The sequence below is a fragment of the Dermacentor silvarum genome, chromosome 3 (assembly GCF_013339745.2).
Source record: "Dermacentor silvarum isolate Dsil-2018 chromosome 3, BIME_Dsil_1.4, whole genome shotgun sequence".
Lineage (NCBI taxonomy): Eukaryota > Metazoa > Arthropoda > Arachnida > Ixodida > Ixodidae > Dermacentor > Dermacentor silvarum.
Window position 1 is genome coordinate 182,159,321 of NC_051156.1, and position 26,703 is coordinate 182,186,023.

Consider the following 26,703-nt stretch of genomic DNA (forward strand, 5'->3'; position numbering starts at 1 on the left):
GAAACCAGAAGAAAAAAATGTGGTTGATCCCTCTTATATAGGAATCGGTATAGAACACGAAAGTGAAAGCGTTTCGCAAACGTCTGATCTGCATAAACGGCAATCTGGGCGATATGAGCCGCTCGGAGATGCAATCGAGGGGAGGTAGATGGGTTGGGTACTCCGGGTAATTAAAGCCGTTGCAAGTCGACATCAGGGGCACCTTACCATTGCACAAGAATCCTCGACAGTTGGCACATAAGCGGAAGTCTTGGAAAGACTCGCGACCGGGATACATTGTCCGGAGACACTGCATTGCACGCGGCGGAGCATCGCGCAAATCACACGTGAACCACAGGCGTTCGCAAACTGTGCAGGCGAAACCAAACGGGTTGTCACTGAATCGTTTGGTGAACTCGCGGTCCGCTGCAGCGAAGGGTGCATGATTTGCGGGTCGTGGACCATCCTGTGGGTGTGCTGGGCATCCTGCGTCGTATTGTCGAGCGGCGTCCCGCTGGCGGGTCGCTTCGGCGAAGGTACGATCATTTCGGTCTTGGTTCGGTGTGTGTATGGCAGCCAGTTGGGTCGCGATGCGGTCAACTTCTGGAAAGCGAGAGGCAGAGTTCTCAGCTTGAGCCGTGAACGCGCGAAGGCCTCCCGCTCCCCCCCTGGCGTGTCCATCGCTGCACTAAACTCACTTGCGCGACGTTAGCTCGCCGACGTCGTTGTCTTTCGACGGCGCTTAATGCCGCAGTTTTCGTAGTCGGTGCCATCACACTCGTATCAGTAGACAGCGGAGAAACACCGTCGGTGCATATGGAAGCTGCACTACGCTGCACACGCTAGCACAACGCGAAAGACGAAGCACGTAACTGACACACTAATACAACGCGCAAGACAAAGCACGTAACTGAATCGTCACCGAGTCAAATCAGCGCGTACAGCGCGTCGTAATTGCAGCCTCCGCGATCAACTTCAGAAACATTTTCAGAGCTAATTGCGGAGGCCACGCTCCGCTGTGCTGAGTACGGTGAACGCCTACTACCAACGCCACCTAGGTGGCGTTGGTAGTGCTTCTTGATGCCAGCGTCCCTTCGAATGCTGGCATCGAGGCGTCGTAGTGCTGAGACCACCGAAGCGTTCACTGTCGGTGCGCGTTAGTGTCATAATGCAGTACTTCTCTTTTCTGCTCGTAGGCGGCGGCACCGCCCCGAGCAAGAGCGCGGGTACACGGAGGAGTGTTAGATATATAAGGCGCGTCTGTGTAGCTCTCTGCAAATGTGTTTGTGGCGCAATGGGTTAAACGCTCGGCGATCTATCGTCGCGGACCGAGAGGTCGTGGGTTCGATTTCGAAATTTTGCATGTTTGTGGAACTTTTTCTTCTGGTTTCTTTCTTTGTATTATGTTCTATGACGTATTTCCGTGACGGAAATACGTCAGTGAAGTCTTGGTGGACCCCGGCATAAAACACTTTCGTGTTAAAAAGTTCCACAAACATGCAAAATTTCGAAATCGAACCCACGACCTCTCGGTCCGCGACGATAGATCGCCGAGCGATGCAAGTTGATCGCGGAGGCTGCAATTACGACGCGCTGTACGCGCTGATTTGACTCGGTGACGATTCGGTTACGTGCTTTGTCTTGCGCGTTGTATTAGTGTGTCAGTTACGTGCTTCGTCTTTCGCGTTGTGCTAGCGTGTGCAGCGTAGTGCAGCTTCCATATGCACCGACGGTGTTTCTCCGCTGTCTACTGATACGAGTGTGATGGCATCGACTACGAAAACTGCGGCATTAAGCGCCGTCGAAAGACAACGACGTCGGCGAGCTAACGTCGCGCAAGTGAGTTTAGTGCAGCGATGGACACGCCATGGGGGAGCGGGAGGCCTTCGCGCGTTCACGGCTCAAGCTGAGAACTCTGCCTCTCGCTTTCCAGAAGTTGACCGCATCGCGACCCAACTGGCTGCCATACACACACCGAACCAAGACCGAAATGATCGTACCTTCGCCGAAGCGACCCGCCAGCGGGACGCCGCTCGACAATACGACGCAGGATGCCCAGCACACCCACAGGATGGTCCACGACCCGCAAATCATGCACCCTTCGCTGCAGCGGACCGCGAGTTCACCAAACGATTCAGTGACAACCCGTTTGGTTTCGCCTGCACAGTTTGCGAACGCCTGTGGTTCACGTGTGATTTGCGCGATGCTCCGCCGCGTGCAATGCAGTGTCTCCGGACAATGTATCCCGGTCGCGAGTCTTTCCAAGACTTCCGCTTATGTGCCAACTGTCGAGGATTCTTGTGCAATGGTAAGGTGCCCCTGATGTCGACTTGCAACGGCTTTAATTACCCGGAGTACCCAACCCATCTACCTCCCCTCGATTGCATCTCCGAGCGGCTCATATCGCCCAGATTGCCGTTTATGCAGATCAGACGTTTGCGAAACGCTTTCACTTTCGTGTTCTATACCGATTCCTATATAAGAGGGATCAACCACATTTTTTTATCTCAGCTATTAATCGGCAAGTTAAACAGAGCACAGGCAACCACCCTTCGCCTGTTACACACCAATACATACCCCTCCCTTACACGATATCACATCATATACCCCGACATCTACACAAGCCACACGTACAAGATCTGTAAAACTCAACCAGCAACACTCCCCCACATGCTATAGGAGTGCAAACATCAATACCCAGACCTTAATCCCGTGACCCTCTCGTCGAGATGGCACGTCGCCGTGCACAGCTCCCATCTCGACGGTCAACTCTGGGCTACCCAGCAGGCCTACGAAGCGGCGAAGAGGCAAGACCTCGACGTCCCCTCGTGGGAGGCCTAGGCCCAGCCGACTAAACTGCTGGTTCTCAATAAAGTTCACTCTCTCTCTCGGCTATTAATGAACCAATCTGAAAAATTCTTGCGGTAGAATGCTCCCTAGAGGGCACGTAACAACTTCCAGCGTATACCCAAATCTGCTATGTGGCCTAGTGAGGGGTCTTCTAAAGAGCCCCTAAACCACATTTCTTTGGAGCCTCAAAAACGACTTTAAACGAGTATGGTACCTTCCAGGAATATACAGTTGAACCTCATTATAACGAAGTGAAATCTGACACGAAAATACCTTCGTTATATTCAATATTCATTATAAGCATATATTTGCTACACTCTGATGGTGAGAAAGTTTTATTCACTTCGTTATATCCGATAATTCATTATATGCGTGTTTGTTATATTGAGGTTTGACTGTGTTACCGAAAGAATTTTTCAAAAAGGCCTAATATGAGCATAGGTACTAAGAGCGCAGCGTTTACCTTTCCTGTTCGCCCTAAATGTGCTCCATTCCAAAGGAGCAGAGCACATTGATAGTAGGCACGTACAGATTGTGCACATTGTAGCACTCAGTACGTACAGAACCCATCTTTCTAGACTTATTTCTATGCAAAAGCAAGCACTTAGAATCATCACTTTCTCTTCTTTTACCCAACCATCTGCGACTTTGTTCCAGTCACTGCATATCCTGCCGGTTGAAAGACTACATAAATTTCACATCCTGGTTTTCCTTTTTAAAGACAATAGATATGAATTTGTTAATTTCCATCATGAAAATATAATTACTAACAATAATATGACGCGTTTTGCTTTGTCAAACAATTTATTGTTACCAAAAGTGTGGACTAATTACCTTATTGGACTTTATGCAAGAAACAAAGCTTCACAATCATTTGTGACACGTCCTTTTGATGCCGTAAGGCAAACTAACGCAATAAAAAAAGAAATTTCGGCAAGCAAACGACTTCTTTGCCATATCCACTTTGAATAACCTGTGTCCACCACTGAAATCACCATGTACAGTAAAAACTCAATACGATCACGGCTAATACGAATTTCCGGATGATACGAATTTTTCTGTGGTCCCGGCCGAGCCCCATTACTTTGCAACGTGCTAGAGAACGGTTGTTACGAATCGATTTTCAGCCTGCGTCGGTTGATACGAATAAACGCTGCCCCACCGACGGCCGCGAAAGAGAACAGCGCGCAGTCACGCGCTTTCTCTCCTTCTCTTTTGGTGCGGAGGCGCGGCGCCGGACAGCGCAGACTCCGCGACTGGGCGCGAAGAGTTTGAAGCGGTGGCGCTTCAAGAAATAAATGCTTTTTACGTACATGTGCCTGAGTGAGTTCACCTCTGACTCTTTAATTTAGCTACAGTCGAATTTCGTTAATTCGAACACGCTTATTTCGAACATACCGCGTACCGACAATGCTCTTAGCAGCGCGCCAAATAACGCGGCGGCGCCTCCGACCGCCATTGCTCCGACACCGCCATAGAGCAAACGCTCAGGAGAGACCCCTCAATGCCGCGCGCGAAGGAACGGAAAAAAAATGTGGTTGATCCCTCTTATATAGGAATCGGTATAGAACACGAAAGTGAAAGCGTTTCGCAAACGTCTGATCTGCATAAACGGCAATCTGGGCGATATGAGCCGCTCGGAGATGCAATCGAGGGGAGGTAGATGGGTTGGGTACTCCGGGTAATTAAAGCTGTTGCAAGTCGACATCAGGGGCACCTTACCATTGCACAAGAATCCTCGACAGTTGGCACATAAGCGGAAGTCTTGGAAAGACTCGCGACCGGGATACATTGTCCGGAGACACTGCATTGCACGCGGCGGAGCATCGCGCAAATCACACGTGAACCACAGGCGTTCGCAAACTGTGCAGGCGAAACCAAACGGGTTGTCACTGAATCGTTTAGTGAACTCGCGGTCCGCTGCAGCGAAGGGTGCATGATTTGCGGGTCGTGGACCATCCTGTGGGTGTGCTGGGCATCCTGCGTCGTATTGTCGAGCGGCGTCCCGCTGGCGGGTCGCTTCGGCGAAGGTACGATCATTTCGGTCTTGGTTCGGTGTGTGTATGGCAGCCAGTTGGGTCGCGATGCGGTCAACTTCTGGAAAGCGAGAGGCAGAGTTCTCAGCTTGAGCCGTGAACGCGCGAAGGCCTCCCGCTCCCCCTTGGCGTGTCCATCGCTGCACTAAACTCACTTGCGCGACGTTAGCTCGCCGACGTCGTTGTCTTTCGACGGCGCTTAATGCCGCAGTTTTCGTAGTCGATGCCATCACACTCGTATCAGTAGACAGCGGAGAAACACCGTCGGTGCATATGGAAGCTGCACTACGCTGCACACGCTAGCACAACGCGAAAGACGAAGCACGTAACTGACACACTAATACAACGCGCAAGACAAAGCACGTAACTGAATCGTCACCGAGTCAAATCAGCGCGTACAGCGCGTCGTAATTGCAGCCTCCGCGATCAACTTCAGAAACATTTTCAGAGCTAATTGCGGAGGCCACGCTCCGCTGTGCTGAGTACGGTGAACGCTACTACCAACGCCACCTAGGTGGCGTTGGTAGTGCTTCTTGATGCCAGCGTCCCTTCGAATGCTGGCATCGAGGCGTCGTAGTGCTGAGACCACCGAAGCGTTCACTGTCGGTGCGCGTTAGTGTCATAATGCAGTACTTCTCTTTTCTGCTCGTAGGCGGCGGCACCGCCCCGAGCAAGAGCGCGGGTACACGGAGGAGTGTTAGATATATAAGGCGCGTCTGTGTAGCTCTCTGCAAATGCGTTTGTGGCGCAATGGGTTAAACGCTCGGCGATCTATCGTCGCGGACCGAGAGGTCGTGGGTTCGATTTCGAAATTTTGCATGTTTGTGGAACTTTTTCTTCTGGTTTCTTTCTTTGTATTATGTTCTATGACGTATTTCCGTGACGGAAATACGTCAGTGAAGTCTTGGTGGACCCCGGCATAAAACACTTTCGTGTTAAAAAAAGAACCCGCGGCGGAAATTTCCCCCTCTCTCAAATTGCAAGGTCGCCGTTCCTGCATCGCGCCGGAACAGGCGTGTACGTACCGACTAGAGTGTTCTAGACAACCGTATTCTAGCACACACTAGTGCCGACGTCTCAGCCACGCGAATAAAATGGCAGTGAACCCTTCTCCTCTATTTTCTAGTCACATGTTGACCTCGCACGCTGCGGCAGCAGCGCAGAGGGAAGCAGCGGCGGAGGCACAGTCGGGCCAACGAAACTGCCACGCCCGCAAACGCTCGCTTCCCGATAACGGCAGAAAACGAAACTTCAGGGGGCGGCTAAAATAAGCTGGCGCCAGCACGGCGGCGGGCGCGCACGGAGATGTGTGCACGGAGTCGAAGGTGAGAGAGCTACGAGGGAGTTGAGAGGGAGGGCGAGGGGAGCCACCGAAGCGGCGGAGTTGACGCGGCCAAATCCGCTTCCCTGCCGCCCTCCTCCCTCACCTTCGACGGTCTCCGCGCGCACCCGTGTGCCGGCGCCGCCCGCTCGCTCCCTGAAGCTTCGTTTTCTGTCGTTATCGGGAAGCGACCGTTAGCCGGCGTGGGCAGTTTCGTGGCCCGCGCTTGCTATGCGCTTGCGCGCCGCGATATTTCACGACTCGCACCGTTCGTGCATCGTGCACGAATACTTCAAAAATACGTCCTTTTAATTCGAACAAATTTTCGAGCCCCTTCGAGTTCGAATTATCGAGATTCGACGGTAGTTTTAATTGTTTTTCGATGACACGAATTTAGACTAATACGAATATTTTTCGTGACCCCGTAAGATTCGTATCATCGAGCTTTTACTGTAGTTGTACAAGTTTTAAAAAAAATGTTACAGCAGCACGTTTAAACCGTTGAATCCTTAGCCATTCTGTATCAGAACCTATCACTGTACAATTTGTGGCTCTTTTGTTAGTTTTTTTTTTCTTTTTTTGCACCTTGGATTGTTGTGCATGCCCTTGTTTAATATACTCTGTTCATGTAGTTGTAGGAGGTCCTAATTGCAGTTTTGACTTTTGGGTCTCCTGCTGTAAATATACTATGAACCATGTACTCTAAATAAGAAATAAAAACTTTGAAACTTTGAAGCACGTCTAGCCAGGAGCGACTGGGAGAGAGCACACAATGGTGTGCATCCCTTGTAGAGAGAGAGAAAGACGTTTATTAAATAATAAAAAATTGAAAAATGTAGATGGTAACCACTATTCATAGCAAGGCGCGGTAGGCATAGCGTACTGTGGCCTGGGCTTAAATTACGCGCCATTCAAAGCGAGTTGAGTGTTCCAGACTAATGGAAATTAGCGGGAGCCAGCACGGCTACGACACTCCAACAAGCAATGTGGCCAAGGTTTCTTTCCTAAGTGGGCGGGCGTGGCCGAGCATGAGCAGACGATAGTCGACTCAAGCTTCTTAAGTGATGACGCTATTGGCCAATAGCAGCTGCGTGTGGGAATCTGCTATAGCACAGTCGAACCCATTTATAACGAATTCGATAGTTCTACAAAAAGTGGTCGTGCCAGCATTGTGCCAAGGTCTTGCCGTTACAGCTGCAGCGTCAACCAAGAGCCGCGAAATTACGTTTTCTATGTCGCTTCGGTCGAAAAAGCACTAAGTTCGAAAGGTAGAACGCCATCACGATGCTTATCGGCAATGACGTAAATGAAGCGTCAACGAACTGCGATCTCCCGTAAACGACGTAGTAACATCTGCTTACTCTAAACATGCTATCGTGACCTTCGAGATTGCATGCGGTGCCGCACGGAAAACTGTGTAAAAGCTAAAGTGACGCTGTGGTGGCCACCGCGATAGCACCGTCGCGTGCCATCGCGGAGGCCACGGCCGCCGTTCTGCCTTGCCCTGAAGCATGGTTACCCTAGCATGGCTGAAAGTGAGCGACTTCACTCATGGCTTCTGAAATTCGTGCGCGGCACTCGTTCATTACGTCAGTTGTATCTTCATCGCTGCTGGACTGGAGCAGGAGGGAGGGGCTGCCGTGCACCCGCTTCGGCCGCAATTCCGTGCTTCGGAACTTTGCGTGTGCCCTCCTTTTACCTCGACTGGCTTTGAAGTGTGCGTTGTAACAGTACACCACTGTTTAAAATGTTCGTTATAGCTGGGTGCAGTTTCAATAGGCAAGGTTGGAAGGTCGTAAATGCAGTGAAATGTGGTCGCTATAACCTATAAATCGTGATATCTGAGATCGTTTTAAGTGGGCTCGACTGTTTAATGAAATATGGCAGCCCCAAAAAGGCGAGAGGAGAAGGCTGAAAAAGAGCATTTGAGAAAAAAGTGACTTCGGCCTCCGCTTGTGAGCCTTGTGCGCCAAGCACGAGTGCAAAATTTGGCTATGTTCACAGTAGCGTATGCTATCCGTGGAATGTGTTTTTTCACCTAGCTCAAGGTGTGGTCCAGGACCCCTTCTAGGTGCACAAAAAATGACAAGTTATTTCGCAGAACCTCCTAGTTTATTTAGCAAACAATAATTATCCACAAGAACCACCGCCTCAATAGTTCCTCTGGTTCTGTCTTCTGCCTGTAAAAGAACAAAAATGTATTCTTAGCCTTCGAACAAAAACGTGTTTTGAAACATTTGCAGCAAGGCCACAGATGGAGATGGCATCAGAACAAAAGCTGCACTTCCATGGCATGAAAACAGCACCAGAAAGCATGAAGGACAAACAATGAAGGACAAACAGGGAGACGCCAAGACGATCACAAAGCCTTGCACTTGTCTCGTCTCCATATTTGCCCTTCAAGTTCTTTGACACTGTTTGCAAACCACCACCAACTACCAGCCCAACAATACGTCTAGACTTACAACCTCTTTGTTCAAGGGAAATACCACAAGCATACACACCACATATGCGCCAGACCATGGCTAAAATATCTCGCTTAACCAATGCTTTTGTGCTGCATTAGAAACTAGTACGCCTGACTTTGAGCAAGACGGTAAAACCAGAAAAGGACTGGAAATCCAACACGTACCCCAGTTTCGTTCACGCTGGCCATAGCCGTCCTTCTGGTATCCCGAGTCCCGGAATCCTTGAGGGCCTGCAGCAGCAGAGTTATGTTCATCAAAATGCTCACTTATTCAGTCAAGGAAGAAATGCTAATGAACTGAAGGATTCGCACCTAAAAAATGCAAGGAGAAGCTATGAGTCAGAACGAACACCACATTTAGTAGTCATTACATACCCAATCAAATCTAAAGGCACGCAAACAGAAATGCTTTTAAAACATTATTATATTTAAAATTCTCCACTTTCAAATAGGCCAGTCATACAGTAAACGGGCACTTTGTATACCACAAAGGCCACTAACAGGAAGAAGGAAAGATTGATGGCAACACCATGGCACATTTACTGTCAACATTAAGATATTTTTCAAAACCTGGTCCAGGCAAACTTTTATTGATAGAAAAATATTGGTCTTCACTCAATGTCGAAGCTTGTTCAATACAAATTTTACTTAACATATAGTTGGTGTGACCGAGAAAGGCTCGACTCAGTTTGTCTCCAAAAGAAAGCATGACAGTTTACAATTTGCAACTGTAAGACCCATGACAGAAAAATAAAGGCCATTCATTCACTGCAAAAGTAAATCATGAAACACTGAGATACAGTAAAAAATTGCATAATCATGAACTATATTAAAGCAGCAAGCAAAAGAAAAATTGTACAGAAAAGATTAGGAACTTCTGAGGAAAGCGGATTTAAAAATATGGCCAAACAGCAAAACATGCAGTGTGGCATGGCAAAACATGCTTTTACAAATTGAGGCCGAACTAGTTGAAAATCGAGGGAAGGCATATTACTTCTGGAAACTACACACAAATCATTTCAATCAATTACAATATGCACACGACTGCAAGATAGGGAAACAAAAATTTACAAACAGCACGGGCACAAAAGCGTGCAACATTACACCGACTACACCAAATGGATTGACTGCATACCTGCACCACGGCCAAAGAAGGAGCCCAGCTTGATCTCGAGCAGGCGATCAGTTGTAGTCGACAAGGTTGGTGACCTTGTCACAGAGCTGCAAGGCCAGGGCCTGAATACGCGTCGGCTCTGTCTTGTGTAGAACCACCATCAGGTTGGGCTCATCTAGAGATGCCTGCATATAACAGCAATGGCTACAACACCGACTTTTCACCTGCATTCCTGCATTTGTGGCATCACCATAGCTTGATGTCACAGCTTGATTATCCCCATAACCTTGTCGTGCCAACAATGAATTGAAAACCTTCACTCCTGTGAAATGACACTCACATAAACTGCGCTATAAAGTCCTTGATAAAGTGCAAGCACTAAGAGCAGCACTGTCTCTCAATGCAGTAGCTGCCACGCACTACAGCCCACAAGATCATAACAGCAGCACCGAGGCAAAGAAGCTGAGTAATACCAGTATTCTTGGCGCAGCAGTAAAAATCCAAAGGGATTTCTAGGAACATAGTTATCACTGTAGTTAAACGTGATTTTTGCCACTAGTGTGCCCTCCAACAGATGCCAAGCTTCTACATTTTGTTAACAGGCCACAAGAGCGAGACCTAACGATGGCTTCAGCATTTGTTGCAACAACATTTCAACAGTAGATACAAGAAAGCGAACTTCAACTTTTGCTCCTTGAATTACTCTTTTCCATGAAGTTCTAATATTATCAAATATTATAATTTTAATATTATATTCAAAAACTAGGTATTCAAACATTTTTGAATATTCGATTGGATACGAATATTTGAAACAAATAAAATATATAGTTGGCTATGCGGGAGCAAACATGGTTCTGAGCATTTGACTCAATACAAATCTAAGAATATTTGTCTGATGATATGCTGAATTTTGTGATAATTTTTTGCTGCTGACAGAATTTCGCCTGTAAAGAACGCTTAGCCAATGGACGTCTAAAATTTGTGGGAAAGCCAGCCTCTCAGTAGCGAGAGGCACGGGTCTGCGGACAGCGGCGGTGCACTCTTCGGCAGCGCCACCCCCAATCCGAGCTTATTGCTTGACGGCAAATGCGACGAGTGACGGCTGGCACAGGGTCAAATGCCTACGAGTTTACGGGCATTTGATGCTGTATAATAAGGCACAGGTAGGCGAGAACAGACAGCTAGTGAGAATTACTCGATTTTCCAAGTTAACATGAGCCATTATAGACAATGTTTTCGTAGAACAGCTTACTAGTATAATTTTTTACCACTGACAATGTAATTGCGATGTTCCAACATGTTAAAATAACCAAACTTGCTAATAAATGCAGGTGAATATCATTACTCGATTTCCGATTCGAGATTTGAAGCTAAGCATTCGTATTTCATTCGAATAACAAAATTTCGATATTCACACACCCCTACATTTATTTCTTCGGCTTTCAGTATTTTATGTGCATGCCATAACAAATACTTCAACAAAGAGGAATTGCTACAAACTATCGCAATGGCACTGACTGACTACCTGTTTACTTACGGTGCCTATCCTGGTGCGTATGGTGCAGAAAGAATATAAACTACTCACACCAACATTTCTTGTTTGTTTTAACAATGTGAACAGGTTGAAAACTCTCTAATGCAGGCAGTCACAACCTGCAGGTGCGTAATGTTGGATTCAATCAAAAAATTAATAACCGAAAAAAGCACAAGCAAATTGGTAGCAACAACCAACCAACCAAATACAAGGGCAGGAAAGGAGTTGCCACCGACCGTTTGAGGTTTTTCGCTCCTTTCCGGTGCAGTGCTGTCATATATACAAAGCCACGGCCAGTAAGCAAATGTGCACTCACCATGAGCTCCTCCCCAATGATCATCTTGCTGATGATGGAGTGGACGACAGACTTGTTGAGCTCGAACATGTCGGCCAGGGTCTCGATGGAGAGCGAGTCGTAGACGCTGCTGTAGGTAAACAGGTAGGTGCGCAGGGACTCCTCCTTGATCTTCTGGGCGATCATGGCACGCACAGTGTCCGCCTGGTGGAACAGGTCCCACACCTTGGCGTTCATCTTGCTGTTGATGATGTAGTTGAAACAGGCGCGCCAGTTGCCCACTCGCATCGCCTTGGAGGCTGCCACCACGTGCTCCCGCATGCTCTCGGGGGGACCTGGGCAATAAGTCGGCTCGATGCATCAATCTACTCTACAGCCAAGCATTACCGCCACTCTTTCTTAACTCCGTTTCATACCTAGCAGGCAATGCTGCATAAGCCGCGCAGGTACAGTGCGGTCACAGAAGCCTCATTCTGCAGGCTTCCACAGTGCAGTTACCGTATTTTCCGGTGTATAAGACGCAGTTTTTTTTTTTTTTCTGAATAGAACAATGTACATTTTTCTTTTTTTTTCGGAAAAACTGCCGTAAAGTCAGATTCGATGTTATGGCCACGCGAAGCGCTCTGGTTGACTTAACTGCAATGGGTTCTGTGCACGCTATCTAGGTACCGGGTTCTTCTCGTGATCGAGTTCCCGAGCGCCGTGCGAGAAGGACGGAGCAGCAACGCAAGCGGCGGCAGGTCGACCACGAGTCGACCGACCCCAAAGTCATCACATCAGCAGATCACCGTCTAGATAAGGCGCACGCGGCTGCGCAAACTACGCAGTTGCTACCAGAGTACAAGACCCTCCCTCTCGCACTGCCTTCCCACTTTCCTCCCTTGTGTGCGATTCAGCTCACTGTTGCACGCTTTCACTCGCACATGCAGCATACGGCGCGCAGGGACGATGTTATCGCCCTTGGACTTTATACAGAACATCGTGGCGACCGTGATGGCAGAAATGCGCCTGGAGTGTCTGTATCATTGCATTGAAATATATGGCACCCATATGCTTACGCGTGACCCGCATTCACTGAGTGAAATGTCACTAGTTTTTTTAATTGCTTACCAAACAAACAGGTGCGCCTTGTACACCGGTGCGACTTGCATATGTTTTTTTGTTTTGTTTTGTTTTTTTCTGAGAAACTGCCGTTTTGAGGGGGATGCGTCTTATACAAAGGTGCGACTTATAGACCGGAAAATACGGTACTTTTGATCAACACTCTCTACAGAGCAATTACTTAGTATATCATGAAAACTTTTGAATGAAAGATTACATCAAATTACAGATTGTTTGTGCCTTTGTGCTATCCAGTATGCGACGTACTATGTTTTGGCTGAGAGAGCACGCGGTGTGCTGTGGCTGCTGATTGAAGAAACGTGTCACTGCGCTAATTCAGTGGTAAATAGGATCAGATCTGCTACGCCTTTTATGTAATAATTGCATCATATTTTGCTACATAAAGGTACGAGACTTAAAGGTTAGGTTAGGTTCGGTTACATCGAATTACTCATGTTTATTTGAATACTTGTAAGGCTATGTTTCTTTCCCAGGTTCCTTAGCCTTCACTACTTCAGTGAGCACTACACTTCAACGTGCATCTGCTAACCTGCTTTTTGTTTGTTGAATTACTGTCAGAGCCCAGCAAAAATCATGACCACCCGCCGACCGCTCAATTGCACGAGAACACCGCACAGCATGACATGGGGACACTACCTTCCCACGGAGTTGCAAACTATAAAATGTTCTACATTTCCCGTGGATGCAACCGCCAGCGCCATTTCAGCCTTTCTCGCCGTCAGGAGCTTCTGGAGGTCATTCCATATCTTCACAGTCATGTCGACATAAGGGGTAGCAACATTCTATCTCGCCACCCAAGCTGCAGGCAATTGTAACATCCTGGTTACTCTATTCATTAATCAGTTTGTTCTTGTTACTAGGTCTGATGTGTTTTTTCCTGCTGATCTTCGTTACTCTATTCATTAATCAGTTTGTTCTTGTTACTAGGTCTGATGTGTTTTTTCCTGCTGATCTTCCGTCATTTCTGTCAGTACATAAACACCCATTTCAATCAATCAATTTCAATTGGCAATAAGCGCTTTTCCTGGTCTTTACTCGTCCTCTTATCTTGTTTAGCGCTGCACCACTTGTCACTTAATTACAGTTTTCAAGAAAGCTATAGTAATATTTAAATAGCCAATGACCATCACTATGGACCACAAGTTCCGTCAGTGCCACCTACCAACAAGCGGCTGTCGTTCCGTGTTGCGAAGCTGGTAGTGGAACGATTTGCTGATCATTCTTTTCCTGCCATCCAGTTCGTGAGCTGCAGAAAGAAGCAAACATCCCCAAGACCATTAAAAGGCTGTCGACAACAGCAGCCCTATTACCAAAGGCAACTCATAATGAATGTCTTCCATCAACAACTTATCCACAAAGTAATGGCTAATAGTTTGTCAACTACTTGAACCAACATCACAGAGCAATGAGTGCACAACCAAAATAGATGCAAACCTCATTGAAACATTAGGGGTGCGCAAATACTCAAATATCATCGAATCGAATTGAATAGTGAACGTTCTGATAATTCGATCCGTGAATCAAATATGTGTGGAGACCTGCACAGTGTCACATGTTGCGTGCACCTCGGTACCCCTAGTGCTTGATGCTGCCCAGACAAGCATTTCATTTCGTTTTTGGCGCAACACAAGCGTCAAGTGCCGTGGAAAGTCGGTCCGCTTTAGGAAGGCCGCATACTAACAGAAAAATCTCAGAGGAGGCAGTGCCCAGTGTGCCACCCCCTGGATACACCACTAGCCATCTGCCGTAAAGATAGGAAAGTGCTCCTCTATTTTGGAGAAAAACTGTGAAGCAAAGCGTCCTATGCAATAAATAAAAGATTGCCACAATACACAGGTCCCCTATTAAACTGAGAACCTCATTGGCATTCTGTACAACAGAACATAATTTATTAGTTTTAGAGGAAAAAAGGACATGATTCTATTAAACAGCAATTCTATGGATAAAAAAAATCTTTTTGCAGACCTTCGTATACTAAAACTGAGCTGTAATCAGCACTGGCACAGTAATTTGGTGCTCCCCAATTGAAAGTACACCGCACTGTACTATATCTTGATTTCTAAGTACCTAAGTTACTGATAGCATGCTACATTCTTGTTAAGCAATGCTGGGAGACTCCCGAACATGTGCAGCACCATAATTTCTTGCCCAAAATTGGTAAGCATTAAATTTTGTGAAATGTTTTCTGACATACGATATACTTTTTTCTTGATTCAATTAGATATTCAATTCGAAATCTACTATTCGGTATTCGCACACCGCTACGAAACAAGCTTCATAGCCAAATGCATGGAATCTTATGCAAAAGGTGAGTCATCAGGAACAAGCGAATGTCAAGAAAATAGGTCTGCACACTACAAAGCAGGGGTTCTCTATGTTCCATGGTCTCACGTCTCTTCCACACTCAGTAGTATTTGAAAAGATGCACATGCTGTCGTTTTCAACATTTCAACACTTCAGCAGTATACTTGCTCACCCTCTACAGGCTTCATACTGCAGGAGGCATTTTCAATTTTATTTCCGTCTAACACAATTTGTGCAAATTTCACCGATTAAGTGCATGCATTTATTAAGGGCCCTTGTCTACACTATTCATGCCTACGTAGGGTGCAAGAAAAGGTGAAGCCTTCAGCACTTTTTCAAAACCAGAGGAGATTGCTCGAAGGCTAAAACTGGGGAAATAACACAACAGAGAACACAAAATGCTGTTGCAACCAGCTGGCAAAGCTAACTTACCGGCCATCTGGGGAATCTCAAGTAGCATAGCAGACACTAGGTAGACGCATTCGAGCAGTTCTAAGTTGATATGCTTGTGGAAGGGCATCTGTCGGCGTTTCTCAATCTTCTCCTGCTCATTCGTACGTTCCTCCTTGCGCTGCGGCAGGAGACCCTGCAATACACAACAGCAGCAAGCATGTTAAGGAGGAAGGGTCAAAGCTGTCGCCCGACCGTAGCACGATAGGGGCACAAAACCAACACCCGCATCACCAACATATGGCGCCCCATCTGTTTATTCGCAAGTTTTTCGGACCGAGAAATGCATTCATAGTTAGCAACTCTTCAAGTTAACCAGAAAAACTACAGAAGATGGCAAACATCATGCACAAAATTTTACTGTGCAAGCTCGACACCTTGCAAGCGAGGCGCGCACCCGTCTCAAATACTGTTCTAGTTTAAACAAAGACCAATTATGGAAGTGCTTGATTACAGAACCGATATGAATGCTGAAATACCACACAGTAAAACCTTGTTAATTCAAAGTTTGCCAGACCACGAGAAATCTTCAAATTAAGTTAATTCTCAAATTAGTACTCGAAAAAAAGGAAAAGAAACTGAAAAAGAAGAACAAAACTGCACGGCACAAGCATATCACGTTTATTTTCCATGTAGCAGGATTATTCGAAGTAATCATTGAAGCAGGATAGCTTGGTACGATAGTTCATTGCACTAAGGGTTATGGGACGGTATTCTTGAGCGATCACTTTCGCTGATAGTAGTTTCACTTTCGCGAGAATCTATTTCCGGTGATATAAATAATTTAATAATAAATTATTAAATAATAAATGAAATAATAAATGAAATGGTGATAATAAATGAAATTTAATAAATAAACAGGTTATTTTCACAATTTATACACTTAAAATCAGCAGACAAAAATATCAGGGTGTTTATTTACTATTTACTATTTATTACTATTACTATTTACTATTTATTTACTATTTACTACACTGCGAATTTAGCATTAACACTAAAAATAATTTTTGCTTTATATTTTCTTTTAAACATGTACGGCATCAGCTCATCACACAATGTGCAAAAATTTAACAAATAAACACGTTATTTTCACAATTTATACACTTAAAATCAGCGGACAAAAATATCAGGGTGTTTATTTACTATTTATTACTATTACTATTTACTATTTATTTACTATTTACTACACAGCGAATTTAGCATTAACACTAAAAATAATTTTTGCTTTATATTTTCTTTAAAAATGTACGGCATCAGCTCATGACACAATGTGTAAAAATTTAATAAATAAACAGGTTATTTTCACAATTTATACACTTAAAATCAGCGGACAAAAATATCAGGGTGTTTATTTACTATTTATTGGCCTACTGTGATGTTTCGATTGAGAAATACATTCGGGCAGTTCAGTGAAGCAACCATTAATTGATACAGCATGCAGTTATGGGTCGTTTTATGGAGGAAGGTAATTTGTTTCTTCGCGAAATAAAAAATTTTGTGGCAAAACATGTTTGTACGGGCTATGCTTTTCCTTAGCACCCATGTTGTTGTAGAACAGGTAAGAAAATGAAAATGCCAGCAGTGTTTACGATGAAGATAGCAAGGGGCCTGCCGTTTTACAGGCGTCAATAACAAGAGCAGCAACAAATAACTCTCACAGGGCGAGGAAGAAGGTTCTCTTTCATCATGCATGAAGCTCCTAAAGACTATGCAAAGCAAAAGTTAACATAAAACCAAAGTCAATAAATGATACGGCCTAGGTATTGAAGCTACCAATTATTTAATCAAGGATGATGTCATCAAACTTTAATTAAACTTGTACTGGCTTGAACTGTGAGAAATACACTTCTTTCTTAAAGCACTGTGTCAAGATTTTTCAGTGGTTCTGATAATTTTTGCAAGTATTCTGCAATTCAAATGTGCTTTTTGCATGGTCGCAAAATATACCTATAACTGCATGGTGTTATCATATAAGATACGCACAATTCTGGCTCATAAAATCACAATCAAGCGTTTCTTTAGAAAAGTGAGGTTGGTTTAGGCGAATGTGGCCTAAATAAAGCTTGTCTAACTTTAACTGTTTCAGAAGAAAATAAAAATTCATGCAGTAAGAGATTAAGCCTGAAGATTTGAAAAGATCCTGTGCCAAACAGGAAACTATGCACAACTTACTTGGGCTAGCATTTCTTTTGCACGGCCCCCACTCTGGATGTCCAGCAGGGCATTGTGAGCATCACGAATGTTTCCATGGCGGAATGCGCAAAGGCCAAGCTGAACCAGTGCTCGGTTGTACATAATCTGGACAGAAGAAAGTCGAGAAAACAAAATTTTTAAAATGACACAGACATAAGCGTGATCTCTTCACACAAGCACAGACAATACGAACCTTAGGTTGCAAATAGTCAATTTAACATGTTTGCTGTGGCAGCACTGTTCGAAATTCCGATTCCTGTACGTGATGACCCACCGGTGAGTCATCAGGAAGTTGTGCTCTTTTAATACTTCTTCAAGATGCAGACAGATGGCACCACGACACATCAAATCACAAGCAAAATAAATTTTTTCTCTCCGTTGATTTCTAGCAAAGACGTACATCACTTGTACACTGCAGGAAAGCGCGTAAGCCACAAAGGGGTAACGGGTTAATTAATTAAATCAACTTTAGCAAAGAAATTTCAATCAAACTTCTTAAAAGCCTTCCATAATAGTAATCAGTGAATGAATAAGAGAATGAAGATAACGAATAAGGAGCAACGTCTTGACACCTGACAAAAATAAGAGGGGCGTCTTCAGGAAGACATCACCTGCGCACTGCAGGAAAGCCCTGCACAGCTACACAGGGTAATAACTGCCGTGACACACCCGAGACCCACGTAACAGTCAAAGGGTTAAATAATCAAATCAACCTTACCTTACCAAAGAAATTTCGATCAAACTTCTTGAAAGCCTTCCATAATGGTGATCAGTGAATGAATGAGAGGCTAAAGCCTGAATCCTATGGGGGACTTGTCTTGTTCAGGGCCACAACTTGTTACACAAAGTTGTTGCTTTGACAAAGGCAATCCCCCCTTGTCGAGACATTGGCTCCCGCCCGAGACATCCCTCCTTCAGCCATTGTTAATTGCTTCAAGTTCCCATCAAGAAATCCAATCCAGAGCTGCGAGATTTCGCAAGTCTTGCAACTCTTGTTCTAGGGTAGACACAGTAATAACATAGACAAGTAATAAGACACAGTCGAATCCCCCTACAACGAATATCGCTACAATGAAATTTCCGCCACAACGAAGATTTTCCGATTCCCCGTCAGCTGCCCAGAGAAAATAATACAAAAAAGTCCCTTCATAACGAAGGCGCTTTATTCTGTATTTCCGCTTCAACGAACTTTACGAAAACGAAACTGGGACTGAATTGAAATTGGAGCTGCCGAGTAGTCAAATTAGAAGGCCCTTCCAAAGCTGTGACGATCGTATGTCCGCTTGAACGAGGTTTTCGCGAACAAAATCAAATTCAAAGTACCGATTTAAGCCACTGCAGTCCATAGCCACGCGTGGTCATCCCGCGCCTGCGCGAGACTGCAGGGGATCACCGCAATCACGGTTGTTTTCTGTGGTCTGTGTCCGGTCAAAATGGCTACACCAACGAAGAAGCACAAATTTCTCTCTCTCGAGTAGAAGGCATATATGATCACCGAAGCAAAAAGGGGAAGGAAAAAATCCCGCAGTTTCGCCCGAAAGGCGAAGCATCGATTGCGATAGCAGATCAGTAGACAGCTATACGGACTAAGGATAGTAGTTTTATTGGCCGTATAAACTTGTAAACATTCGCTAACTAAATTACCGAGCACAGTGTCAGGCGCGCACAGGTAAACATAAACACATCTCACTCGATGACCACGGAAACTTGGTGTCAGCACGCTGGAGTGAGAAGGCGTGGCAATAGCAGCGAGCGAATTGACCTCTGTGCCGTCTCTTGCTTCACCGCGAACTAAACATCGAAAGCACACATCACACGACTCTACCGGCACTAGTTGCACTTTGCCTACATCGCAGATCGCTTTGAAGATCAGGCCCGCGCGGGCGCTCACTTTGTGCATGTCGCAGATTGCTTTCAAGATAGCGCTCAATTGGCCGCGCCGCAGCCGCAGTTGTCAACAAAAAGATGCTAACGTCTCGTCGTCTGGGGAAAATGATAATCCGCTAGACACACCGACTCCGGCGACTGCTTTGAAAGTAATGGATCCTTTTCACCTCATCAGAAATGTTATCAGAACTCACGACTATGGTGACTGCCATGACAATTACATTGCAATGGCTCTTTTAATGGACTGCGAGACTCGCGTAACGGCTTTGCTTGCCGTGAAGCGTAAGTAATCCAGGCTGACCGACTTCTGGAAATAAAACTTCAGGTAAGCGCAAGCTTGCCGACTTTGTCATAAATATGCAGTGAAATTGTGATAATTCAAACCGCTTCATTGCGACGGTGCATGTGCCGCAAAATGAGTGTCTCGCGATCAGCCGGGCACGCGCGTTGGGTTAGGCGTCGGCCGCAATGTACGAAAAATGCTGTAACAGCAGTGCGAAATGCATTCACTCTTGTGAAGCTGACACTTTATCAACTGCCTTCGGTACATCTCAACCTTTGCCCCCACGCCATCGCGAAGATTTCCCGGATGATAGTTTCAGTTTCGTTCGCGGCTTTGCCGTTTGGCGTACGTATATACAAACCAATTTCGCGTCAACGAAGTTCCACCACAACAAAATGTTTCGAGTGTCCCGTGAATTTCGTTTAGCGGGACTCGACTGTAACTGGATTTCTTGAATGATGCAGAAGCCACTGATTTAACTAAATCTGAAAAATATTCTTTACAAAAGTTTTCAAGAATTTAAGTAAGAGACACCTGTATAAAATTAGAACCAAATGAGACAAAACATTAACAGACCTCATAATCAAAATAAGCTCATAAAATTAGATATATCTACAAGTTTTCACCATAGCTAGCAGAATCCATAAAATATGCCAGTGCCACACATACCTGGGTGGGCACGTCTGCATGCTGGATGCTCTCCTGGAGATGAGACATGAGCATGAGGTCGCGTGCCTGGTACCAGTTGTCGTGCAGTGCATGGTGGTAGATGTGGCACAGGATGGCCTGCGTCCGGATTCGGTCCGTGCTGTCCTTGGCATAGATGAACTTGCAGAGCTGCTCCATCTCCTCCAAGCTGTTCTTGGGCGGCGTTGGGGGTGGCTGCTTCTCGCCTTCGGGCACCGCAGCTGGCTGGTCGCCACCAGCCTCGTTCGACTCCGGTGCCTCCGCTGTTGTTGGTTCAGGGGCTTTCTCAGCCGTAGCCGCCTCTTTCTCAGTTGTAGACTCCACTTTTTCTGTTGTAGGCTCCACTTTCTCCGTCGTGGTCTCCCCTTTCTCGGTCGCAGTCTCCACTTTCTCGGTCGCAGCCGCCACTTTCTCAGTCTCCGTGTCTTCCTTCTCAGCCATGGTGTCGCCACCTTTTGCTTTGTTGCGTTGAGCAAGGACCGTTGGGTCGAACTGCCACAGAAAAGATGGCAATTAGACTGCATACCTGCCAATCTGTGCACTTCAAAATTCATAAAAATCGCACACACAACAACAAAGCAAGAGGCGGGGGGGGGGGGGGGGGGGGGGGAACAGCACGCATTTTATTTTAAGCTTACCCTAAGCACACACATTGATTGCCTAATCATCCGGAAATTTTTACAGCCCCTTCCATGTAAGACGAATCGGTTGGCAACCCCTTACTTACACAGAAGGTTAGTTACAATAGAAACAAATGTCGTTATAACGAAGTAAGTGTCAATTTTACCAACTTTGTTATATTGAGGTTTAACTATGCATTGTATTTATATCAAAGCAACTTTTTAAGCAACCTTGCTGTTGCCAATTTCACTTGCTTCAGGAACTTTCTCAAAGCAAGTGCACCTCTAATATCCTTTCACCGATTTCCAAGGGCATGGTCGGAGACCGACGAGCGAAACTTTTTCGTAGACACAACTTTGATTTTCATAAAGGTTGACGTTACATTCAGAAAATCGTAGAACGAGCCCAGATTTGTATACTTTATAGAAAATTTTCTAGAGTTGGCAGGTATGAGATTTTCTTCAGGTGCAACTGCTACAGAGAAAGCCATGACACAGGCAGCAGGAATCGAACAAGCAAACCAGTCACTGCACTAATAAGCATCTTTAGTGTGATTACTGAATTGTTTCATCCCAGAGCAAGTTGTGTACCGATCATTGAGTGCACATAAAAGAGCACTAAGTGGTCAAAATTAATTTGGAGCTTTGCGTTATGGCATCTCACAGCCCTTGTGTTGCTATGGGACATAAAGCTTGATCAAAATCCTTTCTTTACTTTTTGTCCTCCGACCTATTCTCTAAGGATCACTACATGGGTAAGCTCTTTAGTGATCCAATCCTTAATAATTCTGTAGCAACTAATTTCTGGAAAGTTCTCACCTTTCCTGCACAATTAAGGGGATATGTGGGGTTTTGAATAATTTTCTTTAATATTTGAGCTAGAATGAAATTTCTAGGTTTATGTAATTTTATGTGCAGGTCTTAAATATAAAGCTTATTTTAATGTATTTCATACCATTCTTTCTTAACAGACACATTTTGGTAAAACTGTTTGGTCATGTTTCTAAAAAAATGTACGGCATATTTTTTGTTGTACTCTTTACCATTACAACCTACACTAGTCAAGGAGTGCCCTAAGACGAGTTTTGTCATTCTAGCTTCTCCAGAACAAAAGTTGTAATCATTTGAACTTCATGTTGGCAGTACAGGCATAATTACTTAGATCAAAATTGTCATTTGTTTTAATTTGTAGTTTTACCTTGCATTATTTGGTAGTCTTACGGCACTTACTGAGCCCTAAGGTTTCAAATGAAAGAAGAATGATTAAAATTGGACTTGTGGAAGCTGAGAAAACCTGATCAGAAGATTGCACACAGGCTGCAAAATTGAAACTGAGAAAATCGCAAAAAGCACTTCCAAGGGAGCCGGCAGCAGGCACTGTGGACTCGCCCGACGCCGTCGTCTCATGCGCCGATTCGTCTTCCAATAGCGCGCCGTTGCCCGACGTATCCTTGCTGAGGAACGTTGCGTCAATTCTCCGTCGCTGTTCCTGGCCGCCACTTCCAAGGGAGCCGACAGAGGGTATCGCGGACTCGCCCGACGTCGTTGAGGTGGCCGTAGGTGCCTCCGCTGATTCGCCTTCCGATAGCGCGCCATTGCCTGATGTTATGGTCGGTGAAACGAAGGAGTTCCGCTAGCCTTTTAAAGCATTCCCTGCGCTTTCTTCTGAACTTCTGGACGGTGCAGTACTTCTGATACGGCGGCATATCGCACGACCGCGCGCGTCTTTATCCGCTCTCAAAATGGCGGCCCGCACGAACGATATGCGGGCAGCTAACTTCACACGCGCCGCGCGGGCCAATGAGAAGCCTCCATTTTGCCACATGATAACAAGCAGCCAACGACGAGCTCGCATTCATTTTTTTACTTTTTTTGCGCTTTTGACTGCATTGTTGGGACGCATGAGGCTCATCTACGGCGAGAAAAAGAGCTGAAGGATCACTCTTTCAAACGAGGCCAAGATGGCCACGTAATGGCGGACGGCTATGAAATGCGGTGCCGCCAAATAAGAGCGTTTTTTTGCAATGTTTTCACAAGAAACCACATCAAGTTTGCTCATTTATTTGCCAACTACTTCTTTAAAACTATGCATCTCAAAGGCCCAAAACTTCGGCTATGGGTGGAAGGGACCCCACCCCAATAATTACGAATATGACAAAATTGAAAAAAAGAAAAAAAAAACTATTTTTTCGCGATTTCTCTATCCTAAAGACCCGCGTCCCCCTTAAACATACAAATGAGGTACAGTCAACTTCAGTTAATTCGACCCCTACGGGACCGATGAAATTTATTGAATTATCCGGCTCATCAAATCAAACAAGATACAGAAAAATCGACAAAACACCCGGCTGATTCATTTGGCACTTGTATTTGCCAGATTTTAACACACCCCCAAATCAAATACACATCCACTTACTGTGTGTTCAAAAGTAGAAGACTAACGTAGAAATGACATTAAAGCTCCTAAACATAGCATAAATTTTATGCACACCCGATTTTTAGCAAGAAAAATGGCCAAGGGTCTAATACAGGGGTTCTCAGGTACGTTCATCCCAGGGAACCCTGCTAAGCTCCATAAAGTGCCAAGGAACCCCCCCCCCCCCCCGATTTAACCGAATTATCGAGGGTATCAAGAAAACAAACAAATGCTGCACTACGTCAACACGCTTTTATTTACTCAATGAATCGTCAAATCTTGTTTCTATTTAGCGCAAGACCAGTAAGGAAGCTGAAATTCTCTTCATCTCATGACTGATTGCGAAGGCCTCGCGACATCCTTCGCGGCGCGCGTTTTCATCTGAGACGCGCTTTGCACCAACGGGCGCACATCCCGATTAATTTTTCGCCACTCTGCTGCTCGCCAACAAATTGTCCCTCCATCGCGATGTAGCCGGTGCTTTTTATCTTTGACAGCTTTGCACTGAGTAAAAGCTAAACTACTGCTTGCCGCAACCGCTGTCGACGAAACCGCGGCCGCTATCGACGCGATCATGGACGGCGATCTTGCGGTTCAGAAGGCAGGCGGCTGACGCACGCACCAAGTCAAAATGAAACTACCTTTCGCTGCAAGAAGTGCGGACGAAACTGCGGTCGCTATCGACGCTGCCATGGGAGGCGACTACGCAGTTGTGAAGGCACGCAGCCGACGCGCGCATCGAGTGAAAACGAAACTACTATTTGCCGCAACCGCTGCGGACGAAACTGCGGTGGTTATCGACGCGATCAGAGATAGCGACTACGCACTTACGGAGGCACGCGGCTAGCCGCCAACGCGGTGTTACGCGCTGCGATAAACAAAAGAATAAAGGCTTTAAAGGCACAATTAGGCACGAAGCGCTTCGGCGTTGCTGTCAGTCACGTGCCGCGTACGATTGCCGCCGAGGACCACGGCGATGCGGACTGCGCCGCTTCGTTTCGGTTGGACGCGACGCCGTTCTTGCTCTTCTGCGGCGCGCATTTGCGGTGCTCCGCGTTTTTTTCCCCCCTTCAACGTATAGGTCAGTGCGCACGCTATCGGCACCTACCCCATCTACAAAATGGAGAAAGGCGCATGGTGGTAAGTTACGGCCTCCGAGATTCAAGTGCGAAAGCTTAGGCGCGCTGCCCGTTCTCAGAGGTTGGGTGGCTACAAGCTGCTTGCGTATTTATTGTGCAGTTCGCGCGTTGCTGTTACGCACTGTGATTTGCTTTTTGACACTCGGGCATGGGTAATGGGGGTTCTTTGGATCAAGCGCACCTCGTGTTCGCCGTTTTAGACACTTGTCGGGAGCGGGACCAGGGAAAATTTATCAGTGGCTCGCGGAACCCCGAGCAGGGGCCTGCGGAACCCGTAGGTTCCGCGGAACCCACTTTGAGAACCCATGGTCTAATATGTGTCGCAGTCTGTCAAGTCAGCTTCGCTGCAATACATTCGTGTTTTCTAGTGAAGCATACAAACGTCACTAAAGTAGTTTTGGTTTCGTGTCCGATTGCATTGCGCAGACAATCTCTCGCTCAATTTTCTTTAAAAAAAAAGATGTGCTTTAGAATTGGGTAAATACTATAATCACACATGGCGAGATACGGTTATTGTTTGAAAATCTTCCAAAAAGCAGGATGAAAACGGGCATTTTCAACAGGAGATGACATGTGTTTAAAGCATTCACGGTCCACAAGCTCCACCAAGATAGATGCTGGAATGTCTGCATCATTCGTAGTCAAAGAAACTTTAGCACATGCTTCTCGCTTATAAAAAGATCCGAATTACCAATTATGGAGGTAGAGAAACACTCGCAAGATATTTTAGTGTGATGCTAAAGTTGGTTTCGAGAGGAAGGTGAGGCGTGGATTCATCGACATCATGGTGACGTCATGACTTGGACAGGAATTCGCCGACTATGTGTGGCAATAAGGCTAAATACGCTGGTGCTGCTCATAAAAAAAAAAAAAAAAAAGATGAGAGCGCTGCACAAGTCTCTTGGCTGTGCTCATGTGTTGCAGCCGCTACGATCACAGCAATGGAGCCTGTCAACTGTGTCATTACCACATGACTCTTCCACCTATTTGGTTACCTAAACCAATTTGCAGAAATAAGTATAATATAAAATTATTCTGAGCGCTTCAAAAAGTGACATTTGAAGGCCTGGTATATCCCTAAAGCAATGTGTCCCACCTCTACAGAAAAACATTCTAGAGAACCTTCGTCACTTGGTACATTTCCTCACCTTGTAATAGAGGTGCTCAATGCGGCGGAGGTAGACGTGGCAGAGTTCCGAAGCAGACCCACGGCCTTCCAGGTAACCTTGCAGTCGCTCTATGATGATGCAGACATTCTTCTCATCTTTCAGGCGTTCCACATACTCTGGCGAGTGGGCATCACAACCCTGGATGGAAGAGATGCAAGAATGAAACATAAGAGAAAGCACTCGTGCCAGACAGGAAAAAAACGAACACAAAGCGCTTGCTGTACTGTTGAAATTACTTGAGAAATAAGCCTAAACTAAAGCTTTCAATTTAATACAGTAGAACCTCGTTCATACGTTCTCGAAAAAAATTGAAAAAAAAAAAGCGTACTAACCAAGAAAACGTACAAGAAGTCAGCAAAAAATTTGGCGTACTCAACTGTAGTTGACATCTACGTAAGGCGAAGTGTTGCGCAAATCGTAGCAGTACAAGATGCTGACATGCGGCGAGCTGGTTGGGCCCGAGCAACCCGAGACGTGCACTATCGTTCTTGCAGCTTCGACAAGCTTACATTCGTACTCCTCGAATTCAACCTGAGTCAGCAGGGGACGTATTCTCAGACAGTCACTTTCGGAGATATCGCTATCAGTGCGCACTGACTGGTTGGTTGAGCAAACTGTGAACTGTTGAGCTGGTTGAGCAAAGGTGCTCGAATCGTCCAACTTGCCGTGTACTACACCACAGAAGGTTGGAGTGTCACCGAAAGAGATTGCCTCAGAATACGTATACAGCCTCTTTGGACAAGGCATTTTAGGGGAAGTTTCGACCTGCCTACTCAGCAAGAAACGTTGTGGCACAAGACACCGAGTCGTATCAGGGTGGTGGGGCCCCGAGTGGCC

General features: G+C 45.8%; 1 protein-coding gene across 1 annotated transcript in view; it reads right to left on the reverse strand.

The window, feature by feature from the left end:
- Nucleotides 1-8,276: 8,276 nt before the first annotated feature.
- The window catches only part of LOC119446195 (eukaryotic translation initiation factor 3 subunit C-like), a 31,175-nt gene continuing 12,748 nt past the window's right edge, over nucleotides 8,277-26,703 (reverse strand). Inside the window, 10 exon segments of the mRNA XM_037710556.2 lie at nucleotides 8,277-8,366; nucleotides 8,819-8,884; nucleotides 9,789-9,837; nucleotides 9,839-9,952; nucleotides 11,618-11,931; nucleotides 13,881-13,964; nucleotides 15,455-15,608; nucleotides 17,645-17,770; nucleotides 20,505-21,014; nucleotides 25,846-26,004. Coding sequence (XP_037566484.1) covers nucleotides 8,338-8,366; nucleotides 8,819-8,884; nucleotides 9,789-9,837; nucleotides 9,839-9,952; nucleotides 11,618-11,931; nucleotides 13,881-13,964; nucleotides 15,455-15,608; nucleotides 17,645-17,770; nucleotides 20,505-21,014; nucleotides 25,846-26,004 — 1,605 coding nt within the window. The 3' untranslated portion in view covers nucleotides 8,277-8,337.